The sequence below is a fragment of the Prunus avium genome, chromosome 6 (assembly GCF_965620075.1).
Source record: "Prunus avium chromosome 6, drPruAviu1.hap1.1, whole genome shotgun sequence".
In the NCBI taxonomy this organism is placed as follows: Eukaryota; Viridiplantae; Streptophyta; class Magnoliopsida; order Rosales; family Rosaceae; genus Prunus; species Prunus avium.
Window position 1 is genome coordinate 23910356 of NC_142289.1, and position 15685 is coordinate 23926040.

The 15685-nt window shown below is 38.4% G+C and overlaps 1 protein-coding gene and 1 pseudogene across 6 annotated transcripts; both read left to right on the forward strand.

Moving 5' to 3' along the window:
- Window positions 1–387: 387 nt before the first annotated feature.
- Window positions 388–6734, forward strand: RNR1 (ribonucleotide reductase 1). Its single transcript, XM_088255254.1, has 17 exons — window positions 388–905; window positions 1231–1292; window positions 1378–1465; window positions 1549–1812; window positions 1954–2194; window positions 2277–2353; window positions 2452–2622; window positions 3679–3771; window positions 3869–4018; window positions 4117–4203; window positions 4374–4538; window positions 4621–4740; window positions 5039–5241; window positions 5340–5489; window positions 5575–5722; window positions 6230–6313; window positions 6404–6734. The coding sequence occupies exons 1-17, from the start codon at window positions 678–680 to the stop codon at window positions 6497–6499; spliced, it is 2427 nt and encodes an 808-aa protein (XP_088111380.1). The 5' UTR covers window positions 388–677; the 3' UTR covers window positions 6500–6734.
- A 488-nt stretch (window positions 6735–7222) lies between these two features.
- Window positions 7223–14154, forward strand: LOC110747306 (pre-mRNA-splicing factor ATP-dependent RNA helicase DEAH1 pseudogene; annotated as a pseudogene). Of its 5 annotated transcripts, none has more exons than XR_015836541.1 (4): window positions 7223–11887; window positions 11998–13441; window positions 13526–13719; window positions 13839–14154. The product of XR_015836541.1 is annotated as a pre-mRNA-splicing factor ATP-dependent RNA helicase DEAH1 pseudogene, transcript variant X5 (transcript). The 5 variants fall into 5 exon arrangements; XR_015836540.1 differs by having other exon boundaries at window positions 11998–12171; window positions 13338–13441; window positions 13523–14154; XR_015836538.1 differs by having other exon boundaries at window positions 11998–12171; window positions 13338–13441; window positions 13526–14154.
- The last annotated feature ends 1531 nt before the right edge of the window (window positions 14155–15685 follow it).

Genomic DNA, 15685 nt, shown 5'->3' on the forward strand with positions numbered 1-15685 from the left:
TGCAGTTAAACCAATAGACATGTGTCAATTATTACAAAGGATGATAAAAGTACACTTTGAGTTAAAATAGTGAGCAAAAATACTCTCACGTCTTATATTTGAATTCAAGAAGCAAAGTTTTACCCCAAATCTTATCCAGAACTCTCACGTCTTATATTTAAAAAAATGCTCAAACCTATATGTTCACACAGTTTGGGACGTCCATCACTAATTCAAATTCAAGATGTGATCAAGTGATCCAACGGTTGAGATGACCCCAACGCAGCCAAGACGAAACCGCGGAATAGCGCCAAAAAGACACACCCGCTCTCATTTCAAATCAATTTATGATGGACGTGGGCCCACCTTCCACCTAAAGAGCAACAAAACCCAAAACCCAAAACCAATCCGAGTTTACCACTTCACACAGCCACAAAGTCACTACGCTCCCGTAAACTCAACAGTCAACATTCTTCCCCAACCCGACCATTATCAAATCTTCATTTTAGCGGGAAAATTGAAAAAGCCCATCCACTAAAAATTTCCATTTGGAGGGAAACCCCAAAAACCAAAGAAAACCCTAACTCCCAACCCGCCCTCTTTATAAGCCTCTCATCCCATAGTCTCCTCCTTGTACATTTTCTCTTGCACAAGACCTGTTCGACGAAATCGTTCAGAGGCAGAGATAGAGAGAGAGGATGTATGTGGTGAAGAGAGATGGGCGGCAGGAGGCGGTGCATTTCGACAAGATAACGGCGCGCTTGAAGAAGCTGAGCTATGGGCTTAGCAGCGACCACTGCGACCCTGTGCTGGTGGCCCAGAAGGTTTGCGCTGGGGTCTACAAGGGCGTCACCACCAGCCAGCTCGATGAATTGGCCGCCGAGACCGCTGCCGCCATGACCGCCAATCACCCTGACTATGCCTGCGTCAGTCTCTTTCCTTCACCTTTTTCTCCCTTGCCTTTAGACTACTGATCTGGTATTTTTCTTCATTTTTGTGTTTGTCTCTGCGTGTGTCTGGATTTGTTTGCTTTTTTTAAAATTAAGATCGGTATATTGTAGTTCAATTTTCTATTATTTCTCTAATTGCTACAGTTTTTTTCTTCTATTGTTTTGGTTTTTCTTTTGTGAATCATCAAATGATTGATGCGATCTCTGTTTGGTGGCTGACCATCTGTATTTTGTTCATAGTTGACATCAAGAATTGTGAGATCTGTTGAGTTAATATACATTTGTTTGAAATTTCATGCAGTTGGCTGCAAGAATTGTTGTCTCAAATCTACACAAGAACACTATGAAATCCTTTTCAGAGACGTGAGTTTTACCCAGATTCATTACTATTTTTCATCGTTTATTTCCTTTTGGTTTTCATGTTGATGGAAGTAGGTGTTCTGTGCAGGATCAAAATGATGTACAACCATGTCAATGAGAGATCTGGGCTGAAAGCCCCTCTGATAGCTGATGATGTTTATGAAATCATTATGAAGGTAAATCTCTTTAGAAAATAGTGTTTGTTAGTCAACATATGGTCTAGAAATCTGAAACAGCTTTTGTTTGTTTTTGGTTTCAGAATGCGGCTTGTCTGGATAGTGAGATCATTTATGATCGGGACTTTGACTATGATTACTTTGGCTTCAAGACGCTTGAGAGGTCTTACCTCTTAAAGGTTCAAGGCAAAGTTGTAGAAAGGCCTCAGCACATGCTAATGAGGGTTTCTGTTGGAATTCACAAGGATGATATTGATTCGGTTATCAGAACATATCATCTGATGTCTCAGCGGTGGTTCACTCATGCTTCTCCCACCCTTTTCAATTCTGGAACACCAAACCCTCAAGTATGTTTAGTGTTTTCTCTTATTGAGTTTTTTAACCAATTTATTTATTTTTTATTATTTTTATTATTTTGAGAATTATACAAAGTGGTTGTTTTGTTGTTCAAGTTTACTTACTTGAATCTTTCTGATTTGATTTGCCAGTTGAGTAGCTGCTTCCTCGTTTGCATGAAAGATGATAGCATTGAAGGCATTTATGATACTTTGAAGGAATGTGCTGTTATCAGCAAATCGGCTGGAGGAATTGGTGTCTCTGTTCATAACATTCGTGCCACAGGCAGCTATATTCGTGGAACAAATGGGACATCTAATGGCATTGTTCCAATGTTGCGAGTTTTTAATGATACAGCTCGTTATGTTGATCAAGGGGGAGGCAAAAGGAAAGGTATGGTCATCATTATATGGGGGTTTTATATTATATGTTTGAAGTGAGCCTTAAAATTGAACACTCTATCTGATACTTCTAGGTGCTTTTGCTGTGTACTTGGAGCCCTGGCATGCTGATGTATTTGAATTTTTGGATCTAAGAAAAAATCATGGGAAGGTATGTCTATCCAGAATTGCTCTTCTATTGTGCGTAGTAGTTATGTTTGTTTCATTATGTTAGTTAATATTGATCATGTCTAATTTATTATCTCACAGGAAGAGCATCGAGCTCGTGATCTTTTTTATGCACTTTGGGTGCCTGATCTTTTCATGGAAAGAGTTCAAAATGGTGGCGATTGGTCATTGTTTTGTCCTAATGAGTCTCCAGGTTTGGCAGATTGCTGGGGTGAAAAATTTGAAGAGCTATACACCCGATATGAAAGAGAGGTATACCAAAATTTCCTTTGGCAAGACATTGGTAACTTTATATTTGCTCTTTTCATCCTAGCATGGGTGGTCAAGTGAACCCCCCCAACTCCGGAAGCACCACCTGGAGTAAAACATATTGACCACTGCACGTGGTGGATGGCTGGGCAAGTCATGCCCACCATCTGTTTGATTTATTGCCCCAAAGAAGGCTGGGTAGCAGCTTGTGCAGCAGCATCACCTTGCATGTGTCTTATTTTTTCAAGTTATCAGGGCAAAATGACATAGGTGAAAGAAAAAAAAAAAGGGATTAGAGGGCCAGCTGTGGCCCGATAACCCCCAAATTTGAAAGAAAAGAAAAGGGATTAGAGGGCCAGCTGTGGCCTGATAGCCCCGAAAATCTATTTCAAAGCATACTTTCCCCAAAGCAACCCAATTCCCCAACGGTAATTCTACCCACCCAAATCACTTTGCTGGTGTTATGATGTATTTAAGGTTATTATAGATGTTGGTTGATGTTTTAGTACAGTGTCCAATTTTTTTGTGGTACTATTTCTTTCTCAATGATGTTTCCTGTAAAAGAAAAAAAATCGATTTGAAAAGCTTTTATTTTTCAGTAGTGCTGAAGTGTTGGTTTCTGTTGAATGGGATCATGATGAAGATGCTCTGTTTCATTGGTTCTTGTCTTGAACCTTAATATTTTGTGTTCAACATGAGTGTTTGTGCTGTGATTTTGATATTCTTGTTAATTTCTTGAAATGAATGTCTAACACTGGATGATAAACCTTTGATTATGTTTTAGAAGCAAGACATAATAATCTTAACTAGCTGCACAAACAATTATTACATAAATTAATTATGTGCCTATTTTAAAGTATGTTCTTTTTTTATGTGCTCTAGTAGGGAAAGATAAGTCCGATTTGCAAATAGTAAATTAGTGTTGATTTTATACATCTTTTTATGGGTCTTTTTTGTATAAAAAAATTTGTGAGCTTTTACATGTTGACCTCTAAAAGAAAAATTCCTGGATCCGCTACTTACCATTGGGATTTATTTACTCATGATACTTCTGCACAGGGCAAGGCCAAAAAGGTTGTCCAGGCACAGCAACTGTGGTTTGAAATTTTGAAATCCCAGATAGAAACCGGAACTCCCTATATGCTCTTTAAGGTGATTTATTTATTAAAATCTGATTCTCAGCCTTGAATCCATGTGCTTTTGTTTCTGTAATGTTTTGATCTTCTTTGTGTAATTGTTTTCTTTTCAGGATACTTGCAATAGGAAGAGTAATCAGCAAAATCTGGGAACCATAAAATCCTCAAATTTGTGTACTGAGATAATTGAGTATACAAGTCCAACAGAGACTGCTGTGTGCAACCTGGCATCAATTGCTCTACCGCGATATGTTAGGGAGAAGGTGAGGCCCTATTGTTGTGCTTAAACTCACAATTGTTGATTGTTAGTTTTAGCTCTTTGATCTCATGATGTGGTATCATATACATTTTGATGTTGCAGGGTGTCCCTGTGGAGTCACATCCATCTAAACTTGTTGGTAGCAGAGGTTCCAGGAATCGATATTTTGACTTTGGCAAACTAGCGGAGGTTTGATTTGAGTTCTTATTAACAATTCCAATCAAAGTGGTTTTCTTATTTGTTTTCCTTGAATTTTTTTTTCTTCTCAAAACTCAATCTCTAGGGAAATTTTTCTTTAATTCTTGAAACTGTCAGTCTAATAAAATATTGCCCTTATTATGTTTCTCTTGTTTATTTAGGTCACTGCAATTGTCACGGCAAACCTGAACAAGATAATTGATGTTAATTACTATCCTGTTGAGAGTGCAAAGACATCAAATTTACGACATAGACCAATTGGGATTGGAGTTCAAGGTCTTGCTGATACCTTCATCTTGCTTGGCATGCCCTTTGATTCACCTGAGGTAAGTCCTGTTTTCTATTTTGTTGCTTAATTTAAATCTTCAATAATTTGGGTTTCACAGTTGAATTTACTTTGAACTGTAGGCTCAGCAACTGAATAAAGACATATTTGAGACCATATATTACCATGCTCTGAAAGCGTCTTCTGAGTTAGCTGCAAAAGAAGGCCCTTATGAAACATATAATGGAAGTCCTGTGAGCAAGGTACTAATCTAAAAGGAGCTTTTGTCTTTTGCAGGTTTTCTATTCGCACATTCCTATTTTATTGCTTTCTTCTTGTGCTTGCTTAAACATTCTCTGGTTGAGTGTAGATGGTTAAGGTTTTAAGGCAGTTTATGGAGAACTTGCCTTTTCATTTATTTCAATTAACTTTTGTGTTCTTTGCATATCTGTTTGTTATGTTTGATATCAGGCAGTAATTGTTTATATGCTAGAAAGTTGGCATCTCATACCAGATGCATTATGCTAGATATTAGATTGTAATTGGCCATTTATTGTCCAGGGAATTATTCAGCCAGACATGTGGGGTGTAACCCCTTCAGATCGATGGGCTTGGGCTGCTCTTCGGGAAATGATATCAAAGAATGGAGTCAGAAATTCACTTCTTGTTGCCCCAATGCCTACTGCTTCAACTAGCCAAATTTTGGGGAACAATGAGTGTTTTGAGCCTTATACTTCCAATATTTACAGTCGAAGGGTTTTGAGGTTTGCTTTGCCATCTCATTCTGTTCATTTATTTTTAATTTTTTTTAAATTACTTCATTTTGATTGTATAAGGCTTCTGTTTTGCCCCCGTCTCTCAGTGGTGAGTTTGTTGTGGTGAATAAACATCTTCTTCATGACTTGACTGAGATGGGTCTTTGGTCTCCTGCAATTAAGAATAATATAATCTATGAGGATGGCTCTGTTCAGAAAATCCCAGAAATCCCAGATGACCTGAAGGTCATTTACAGGTATGGACTTGTCATGTCCTAAATTTCTTCGTAAATTAGCTTGTTTGTCTATCTACAATATGCTTAGACATTTTGCTGGAATCAGGACTGTTTGGGAGATCAAGCAAAGGACTTTGGTTGATATGGCTGTTGATAGGGGATCTTACATAGACCAGAGTCAAAGTCTTAATATACATATGGACCAACCCAACTTTGGGAAGCTGACTTCATTGCACTTCTATGCTTGGTCAAAGGTATGCACTATTTTTCCCTGTAATGGTACCATAGTACTTGGGATTTAGATGCACAAATTGATTCTAGCTTCATAGTAAATTTCCAAAGTTCTGATGTATTTGTTCTGCCTGTGATATAGCGATGTGGCAGTGCGCATCATTAGGTATATGTGTTTGTTTTATGGTTGGACTTTCAAAATGTTTTTTTGTATTTGATGTTGCGTACAGGAATGTGTCTCATTTTGGCCTATGATCTGCTATGTCATGGGTTGAAGGGTGTCTTGTTATCTTTTTGACTGAATGTATAGAAACAATTTTGGCTGGAGCTGTTTTGTTCATTGTAAATATTAGAGGTGGCCTTTCTTGGTGACATTGAATTGGTTGCAACGATTACTTTGCATATAAATGCTGATTTTTGGCTATGTTGAAAATGGATCTGGTGCAGGCTTTTTCATTGTGTATTATGTGAAATTATAAATTGTTTTCTCAGCGCATTCTAATTTCTTTCTTTTCTATGAACTATATCAGGGTCTCAAAACAGGGATGTATTATCTACGATCTCGTGCAGCAGCCGATGCGATAAAGTTTACTGTTGATACCTCCATTCTCCAAGTAATTTTCAATATCGTTTACTATCAACTATACATGTCTTAGAACTGAAAAATAAGAATATGTATTAATAACTCTTGCTTGGGAATACAGGAAAAGCCAGAAGTGGTAGATGATGTTAGTACACAAAAGGCACAGATGGTATGCTCTCTGACAAACCGGGAAGATTGCATGGCCTGTGGAAGTTAAGAGTGCTAAATAGTTTTCAAGTGCAGATTAAATTTGGAAGTGGTATTTATGGAGGTTGAAGAGACGATGGATTTTGGAAACCTGCTGATGAAATATCTCCTAGTTTTCAAGTTTAAATGAAGTAAAAATGTATGTATAGTTGTAAGTTGTAATACTCATTAAACTATCTATTTGTAAAACTGGATTTCCGATTCTCGTTAGTAAATCACATGGAAATCAGCCGGCGTAACTACAATGATTTGCTCTAATAGTGATTTCACAGATTTTAACTGCCAAGTCTTTGTTTGGACTGCCAACTGGAGGAGAAAAATTTATGTGCAACGAGAATAACATTATTTTACCATTCAGTTAATAATGTTATGCTACATGAAAGTGTTATCAAGCGTGTCATAACAGTATTGGCTTGGATAGCAAAATAGTGTTATTCCTGTAAGTCTTTCTCCAATTGGAGATCTCGGCCTATTATAATATTTGGAGACATTTCTGTGTATCATTTGGCTGTCTTGACAATTGAATGTACTCGTATCGTATGTCCAAGCACAACGCAACATTTTCTTTCCAATAATATAAATTTTAATATATATTATTAGAGAAAAGAAATATGCTTAAATTTAAAATATAAATATAATAATATTATTAATTATTTTTCTTTAAAATATATTTAATTTAATAAATGAATTTTAAACGGATCGGTCCGTAATGGACTACAGACCGGCCGACCTATTGAACTTAATTAAAAATACGGACTGTGTCGTGCCGAGTTTTATTTAAGCGGGCTATCGTGCCGTGCTCGAGCCGGCCCTGTTCGATTGACACTTCTACTTGGAACTGCATCATCCACATCCATGGGTTCTGATATTCTTTAAAGACGAGGGTGGTGTACGGCGTACAGCACCCCGGTGGCAAGACAAAGAAGTGGGGGTTGAGGGTTGGGGAGGTTGGGGTTAGAGTTTGAGGAGAGAATAAGAGAAATTGGGTGAGAAACTGAAATCCTGGGTCAACACGGCTCAACATTTTATATTATGTGGGGATGGGAGACCGGATAAGGATAGGAGAAATCCAATTCCTAAATCTGCCTGTTTGGAATGCACGTCGGTTTCATCCTAACCCTAACACTTTGAGCCGCCCAAGTTGGTTTATGTAAATCTGCCTGTTTCGACCACCAAGTTGCTCCAGAGAACCCACTTCCAATTGCTTATGAAGATTGCTGGGCTGCTCTTCAATGGGTTGCTGATGCATTGAACAACTTTTCATAAAATTAGGTATGTTTGGCTCATCGTATTGTATTGATGTTTTGGATTTGAACTCCTTTTTCAAATTAGATTGTCTCAATTCCTCTTCTTTCACGGAATGTAAAAAGTAAGGAAAGTCCGTCCTATATATTTCTCTCTCTCCTCTCCTCCCATCCAATCTCTTAAACTTTCCTTTCTCTCTTTCCCGTGTCGCCCCCGTGTATTGAACGCACGGCGAACTGTCAACTCCGGCCGTTTACAGTGGTTTCGGAATTTGCCGCACTGTCCACACGAAGCTCGAAGCTCACACAGAGCCTTTCTTTTGGAAGACCAATCAATCCCTTTCTCTCTCAGCCAAACAAAATAAAAAATGGGGAGCGAGAGCAATCTGAATACTTGGGTATCCGATAAGTTGATGACGTTGCTCGGATATTCTCAGCCCACTGTTGTTCAGTACATTATTGGATTAACCAAACAGGCAAAATCACCGGCTGATGTTGAGGGCAAGCTTGTAGAATTAGAATTTGGGTTGTCATCTTCCGCTGAAACAAGTGCATTTGCTGAAGACATCTTCGCAAGAGTGCCCCGTAAAGAATCTGGTTTGAATCTATATCAGAAACAAGAGAGGGAAGCTGCCATGTTGGTGAAGAAGCAGAAGACATATTCTCTCTTGGATGCAGATGACGAAGATGACAATGATGGCGATTCATCTTCTGTCCAGGTTGTTTCCAAGTCCAGGAAAGCTGATTCCCGTAAGAAACGATTCAGGAAGAAGGTCTTGAGTCAAGAAGATGAAGATGATGAGGTGATTGCACAAGAGGGACAAGTGAGACGAGTTAAAAGACGAACTTATTCCCCAGATGACGATGATGGTTCAGAGTCAGAAGAGGAAAGATTGCGTGATCAAAGAGAGAGGGAGCAATTGGAGCAGAATATAAGGGAACGGGATACAGCAGCTACAAGAAAGTTAACGGAGAGAAAATTAACACGAAAGGAAGAAGAGGAGGCTATTCGGAGAAGCAATGCATTGGAGCGGAATGACCTCGAAGATTTAAGAAAAGTTTCAAGACAAGAATATCTCAAAAAGAGGGAGCAAAAGAAATTGGAGGAAATCAGAGACGATATAGAGGATGAGCAATACTTATTTGATGGCGTGAAGCTCACTGAAGCAGAATATAGTGAACTAAGCTACAAGAAACAAATATACGAGCTGGTGAAGAAGAGGTCAGATGAGGTTGAGGATACCACTGAGTACAGGATGCCAGATGCGTACGATGAGGAGGGTGGTGTTAATCAGGAAAAGAGATTTTCTGTGGCTGTGCAACGATACAGGGACCTCAGTGCTGGGGATAAAATGAACCCATTTGCAGAACAGGAAGCTTGGGAGGATCATCAAATTGGAAAAGCAACGCTGAAATTTGGTTCAAAAAACAAAAAACAAATATCTGATGAGTATCAATTTGTATTTGAGGATCAGATTGATTTTATCAAGGCATCAGTGATGGATGGTGATGAGTTTGATGATGACGGGCAACCATCTGAGTTACTTGGGTCAAAGGCGAAATTGGGCTTAGAGAAGCTCCAGGATGACAGAAAAACACTACCCATCTACAGCTACCGTGATAAATTGCTTGAAGCTGTTGAAAATCATCAGGTTCTGGTTATTGTTGGTGAAACTGGTTCTGGAAAAACTACGCAGATACCCCAATATCTTCACGAGTCTGGATACACAAAGCGTGGAAAGATTGGGTGCACACAGCCACGGCGAGTTGCTGCTATGAGTGTTGCTGCAAGGGTTTCTCAAGAAATGGGAGTCAAACTTGGGCACGAGGTTGGTTATTCTATTCGTTTTGAGGATTGCACATCTGAAAAGACTGTTTTGAAATACATGACAGATGGAATGTTGTTGAGAGAATTCCTTGGTGAACCAGATCTGGCGAGTTACAGTGTGGTGATGGTGGACGAGGCCCATGAACGAACACTCTCGACTGATATTCTATTTGGACTAGTGAAGGATATTGCTCGATTTAGACCGGATCTCAAACTGCTTATCTCAAGTGCAACGCTTGATGCTGAGAAGTTCAGTGATTATTTTGATTCTGCTCCAATTTTCAAAATTCCAGGGAGGCGGTATCCTGTTGATATCCATTACACGAAAGCACCAGAAGCTGATTACTTAGATGCGGCAATTGTCACTGCACTTCAAATCCATGTGACGCAACCACCTGGAGATATATTGGTATTCCTCACTGGTCAGGAAGAGATTGAAACAGCGGAAGAAATATTGAAGCACAGAACAAGGGGCCTAGGGACAAAAATTGCTGAGCTGATTATTTGCCCCATATATGCAAACCTACCTACTGAGCTGCAAGCAAAAATTTTTGAAGCCACACCTGATGGGGCAAGGAAGGTTGTCCTTGCCACAAATATAGCTGAAACTTCGTTGACCATTGATGGGATCAAATATGTTATTGACCCAGGGTTTTGCAAGATGAAGTCATATAACCCAAGGACTGGAATGGAGTCATTGCTAGTTACTCCCGTCTCAAAGGCATCAGCTATGCAGAGGGCAGGTCGATCTGGTCGAACGGGTCCTGGAAAGTGCTTCCGGTTATATACTGCCTACAATTATTACAATGATTTAGATGATAACACAGTACCAGAAGTACAAAGAACTAATCTTGCAAATGTTGTGCTTACGCTGAAGAGCCTTGGTATTCATGACTTATTGCATTTTGATTTTATGGACCCTCCACCATCTGAAGCATTACTAAAAGCCCTGGAACTGTTATTTGCACTGAGTGCATTAAATAAAGTGGGTGAGTTGACTAAAGTCGGTAGAAGGATGGCAGAGTTTCCTCTTGATCCCATGCTATCTAAGATGATAGTTGCTTCTGATAAGTACAAGTGTTCAGATGAAGTCATTTCCATTGCTGCCATGCTTTCCATTGGTAATTCCATCTTTTACCGTCCCAAGGACAAACAAGTCCATGCTGACAATGCACGTTTGAATTTTCACACCGGGAATGTGGGAGATCACATTGCATTGCTCAAGGTCTATAACTCATGGAAAGAGACCAACTTCTCAACCCAGTGGTGTTATGAAAACTATATACAGGTGAGGAGCATGAAGCGTGCTAGAGATATTAGAGACCAGCTTGAGGGACTCTTGGAGAGGGTTGAGATTGAGCTGGTCTCAAATCTCAGTGATTACGAGACCATAAAGAAGGCCATTACATCTGGCTTCTTCCCTCATTCCGCAAAGCTTCAAAAGAATGGATCTTATAGAACAGTCAAACATCCACAGACTGTCCATATACATCCCAGCTCAGGGCTGTCACAGGTGCTTCCGAGATGGGTTATATACCATGAATTGGTACTTACAACCAAGGAATATATGAGACAGGTAACAGAATTAAAGCCGGAGTGGTTAGTGGAAATAGCTCCGCATTATTACCAGCTGAAGGATGTTGAAGATTCGATGTCAAAGAAAATGCCCCGGGGAGAAGGGCGCCCACAACAGGATTGAGAACTTGAAGATAGTTGTATATATCACTATCACTGGTGGTTTGTTGGGGATGGTAGAGCAAAAGAAGCCTATAAATACAATTTTGTGTACCAGAACAAAACTGCATTTTCAACTAGTTGACACACTAACAACTTGGGGCTTATAGACTGAATCTTTTTGCAGTAATTACAGGAGAATCTGAGGGTATTCTTTTCTTACCGTTACGTTACAAGTTTAGTTGACACACTAACAACTTGGAGTTAGGCAACTAAGGTGTATTCTGTATCTGACAAATCTGTACAAGAATCGACGTTCCTATGTTTTTTTGAATTTTATTTGAGTTCTCAATAAATAAATAAAAATTATTCTTCTTTCACATGATATAACCCAATTTCTGGAAGTGTCATTGCTAATTTACTTCTCAAGCCTGGTTCTCCGAAAAGGTTTATACTTGAGTAAACCTTTTATTTGGGTGTGACTATATTATATTTAAACTGGTGTAACTATATTATATTGCAGTCGCTTATTGTAGATTTTCAAATTTAAATCTGAACGGTTTGAAGCTAGATTGCAGTTGATAGCCTTTGCCACATTGCTAAAACCTTGTCCTTATTAGTATTGATGCTTGGGGAAACTGGTATTGGAGTTGTGAGTGAACTCTATCATTTTTAGAACTTACTTTTGGAATTTGAAAGCCACTCGGCGTATTTCTCCAGCTGCTTTTATTTAATTTTGTTCATCTATTTATTCTTTTGCAGGATGGGGCATTAATATTAACTGAGTCACTGTTCAATGGAACTGAAGATCTTGTAAAACTTGACTTATCTTATTGTGGAGTGACATTTATTTATGTTCTCAAACTAAGCACTGATTCATCTATGATTTGTGGCCTTCTTGAGCTGAACCTTTCAGGAAATCCTATTATGCAAGAGGTTTGTTCTATTGTCTTGGTATTTTGCTAATTCTTATACCTGTTGTGTTTGTAGTGTTGCTGGTTTCTCTTGCGACTTGCTTGCAGCTCTGTATATTGCTGGAGAAAGCAAATAATTGTGATTTTTTTTTTTTTTACAAAAGATAACGTGGTTTCATAATTTGTGGTCATACCACCTTCTACCAGACATTGTTTTACATAATATGTTCAGGTTGCCAATGACGATGTGTCTGAAAATGGGAATCATATGATAAGTATGGGAGTTGAACATAAAAAATAGTCGATGTGTTTGTTTTATAGCTCCAATGCCTGTGAATTTAGTCTGCATACAGATGCATTTAAGTTGTCTCAATCAATAGCTGATCTAGTTAATGGAATTCAAAATTACATTTAGACGTGTTGCCCTGATATTCTTGAGGTTGTTTAATTGATGCTACATCAGATTCTTAGTCCATTCCCCTCTCTCGTAGCCATCCATTATGCATTATGTTTGTTGCACTTTCTCAGACCCACATATCAAATACACTGAAAGCACCGAAAAAAGCCAGAAAAAAAAAACAAAAGAAGAGAGAAATCTTTGGTAAATATAGCCAATAAGAGAGGCATATCTTTCCTTTGAAGTGCTCAAGGCGTACCGATTCCTATTGGAATCCTTAAAGGACAAGGATTGGAAAGCCTTAAAGAGCCAGAAATACAACAGACGGGTCAATAAGACAAAGCAAGAGAGCAAATGTGACTTCAATTGCAAGCCAGGCCACTATTTAGAACAGACATGTTCACATATGCATACTTGCCTCTTGTGAAAATCTGCCCTTGCTTGTTCTTGAAGCCTCTAGTTGTCTACCTTTGCCTTCTAATACCACAAGTAAATTCTGCATGAAGGAGCGAACCCGAATGTAAAGGCTATGCATCGAATATATAAATATTCAACGATAAACTTGAACTGGCTGTTAAAAAGCCTGATTACTATGCTATGTTCCCTGCTCTCAATAGAATGTTGTCGTTGCCATTTTGTCTTTTTGCTATTTTGACTTGAGAAAGAGCCTTCTGTTATGTGGGAGTTTCTTGCTGAAATCCTACCCAACCAAGAGTCTGTGCTTTGTACTTAGTTTTAGTTGAGGATTTTGCTATACTAGTCTGACTGAAGCCCCTCAACTATGAACACAGGCTAGCAATGTGTTATTGTCAATGCTTTCAAATTCACATTGTTGTCTGAAAGTTTTAGTCCTTCAGAGGTGTGAGCTTGGAGTTGCTGGAGTTCTTCGAATCAGGTTCACACACTAGGCCAATTTAGTACTCAATATACTAGTCCTTAGAAATGAACTTATGAATTGTTGGTTTGATTTTTTAAGCAGGTAATAATTTTCTTGAGTGGCTCAATCTTGCTGATAATGCCAATCTTAGGATATCTGAATCTTCTCCGGCGGTATCGGTATCCAAGGAAGTTAATCCTGCTCAACAGGGTTCAGCAACTCGGCTTGAACTTGGTGATAGTGAAGATGAGGAAGTTAGAGTTGAAGCTGCTGCATCTGGTGTTGATGACAACTGCGTAAGCATATGTCAAAGAAAATCCTTGTCTGCTGAGTTCCAGTTTATTTGCTTTCAACTGCCATTGGTATAGCAAATAATTTGCGATTTCTTGACCTTAGCAGTAATGGTTTTTCACAGAAAGTGCAGAGGTATTGTATTCTGCATGGTCAAGATCAAGATATGGTTCAGCTCGGAAGCATATCAAGGACCAGACAATCCATTTGTTCTTAGAGGGAATGAAATGTTGTGTGAAACCCTGCTGCAGAAAGGATTAATTTTCTTGCTTTGCTGCTACAATATCGTCATCCAAGGGAAATCACAAACAGTTTTGCCAAAGCAGCAGGGCCTGGTTTGTTTCTTGCTTTCTTTGTTTTTCTTGGTTCTTTTTTGTTTAACTCATAACTTACTAGAAAATATTTTGATGATGCAAGCAAAAGCCTAAATGGGTTTCTTCTTTTTATGCCTCAGAACAAAGGTTTTTTATTTTTTATTTTTTTAGTACAAGCAATAGGTGCCTAGGGGTCTCAAACCTTTGCCCACATGAGTGGAGGTGAAAGAGCTCAACCAACTGAGCATGGCGCCTCACAACAAAGTTAAATTAGAGGGATAGATGTCAAAATATTATCCACGGGACCGAGGATACATGAAAAATGGGGCTTATAGGATTTCAGCTCCTTTGTCATTAAAAAAAATTAGGCTTGTACAGCACAATCATCAATATGAACAACTGATAAAATTCTTACTATGTGAACTCCATTAGCCCTCCGTTTTAAGGAAATCACCAAATTTAGATTTCACACAACTGCACAGATAGATGAATTGTGTTAGAAACAATATTAGGTGTCGCCTTTGATTATAACTTTGAGAAAGGAAAATTCTTTTAGGATTCATCAATTTACTTTTGGGACCCAACAGTTATTTTGATTTTGAATTGTTCATTTCACCTCAATATGAATTGATAATTACTCACAAAAAGCATTTCGAAAAAAAAAAAATTCAATTATTCTCTCTAGATGCAATAGCTATACCCTGAACCTATAAACAATCCGTATTACCTTTTTTTGTTGTTCGAAATGAAGCACTTCATTAAACCCATAAAGGGAACAACATGGTACAGCCTAAGCAAGATACAACACTAGAAAACAAAAACATGCAGGAGTCATTCTATAGAAAACAAAAATCAATTATTCTCACTAGATGCAATAGCTATACCCTGAACCTATAAACAATCCGTATTACCTTATATATAGCTTTTGGGTGAGGTTCTGTCTCTTAATTGTTGAATCAGACTTACCAATTTGATTCAATGACTAACTAATTTGATTCAACGGTTAAGAGATAGAATCTCACCTAAAGGCCATATATAATGCCCTCACTATAGAATTCTTGCACGAAGGAGGATGAAACTACTAAACTCGAAGAAAAAAAAAAAGGTAAAACAGAAGAAACATCCAAATCAAGAGCACATAGCCCAGAGGCCCACTCCAAATACAATTAATGCCCAAAACCAAACATAAAGCCCCATCTAGAGCACTTGCGAAAAATATAGGACTTTTCTCATTTTAGTATGACATATTATACAATTGAGTTATATGGTCTATTTGGAGGGAAAAATCCAAAACTATTAGTGCGTTAAGAAATTTCTAAAACCAATTAGACAAAAACAAAACCCAAAAAGAATCCACTGCAATTGTAGCCATTTATAATTAGCTGTGGGACCTTCAACACACTCTACCCTACTTTGTTGTTATCAATGGCCACTAAAGACTCACTTGATCATATCAAGGGAATAACAGTATTTTTTGTGTCAAATCATGGGCCTCCCCTTGAATTGTGCAAAGCATAGTGTTATGTATTGGCATTACATCACCTCCTAAAGTTGTTTAAAATAGATCAAGCTAATTTTAAACCTTAAATTTGCAATCAAATGGGTTCATTATTCACCTTCTTTAAACGACAAACGTGGTAAAAGCAAAGCGTCTTGA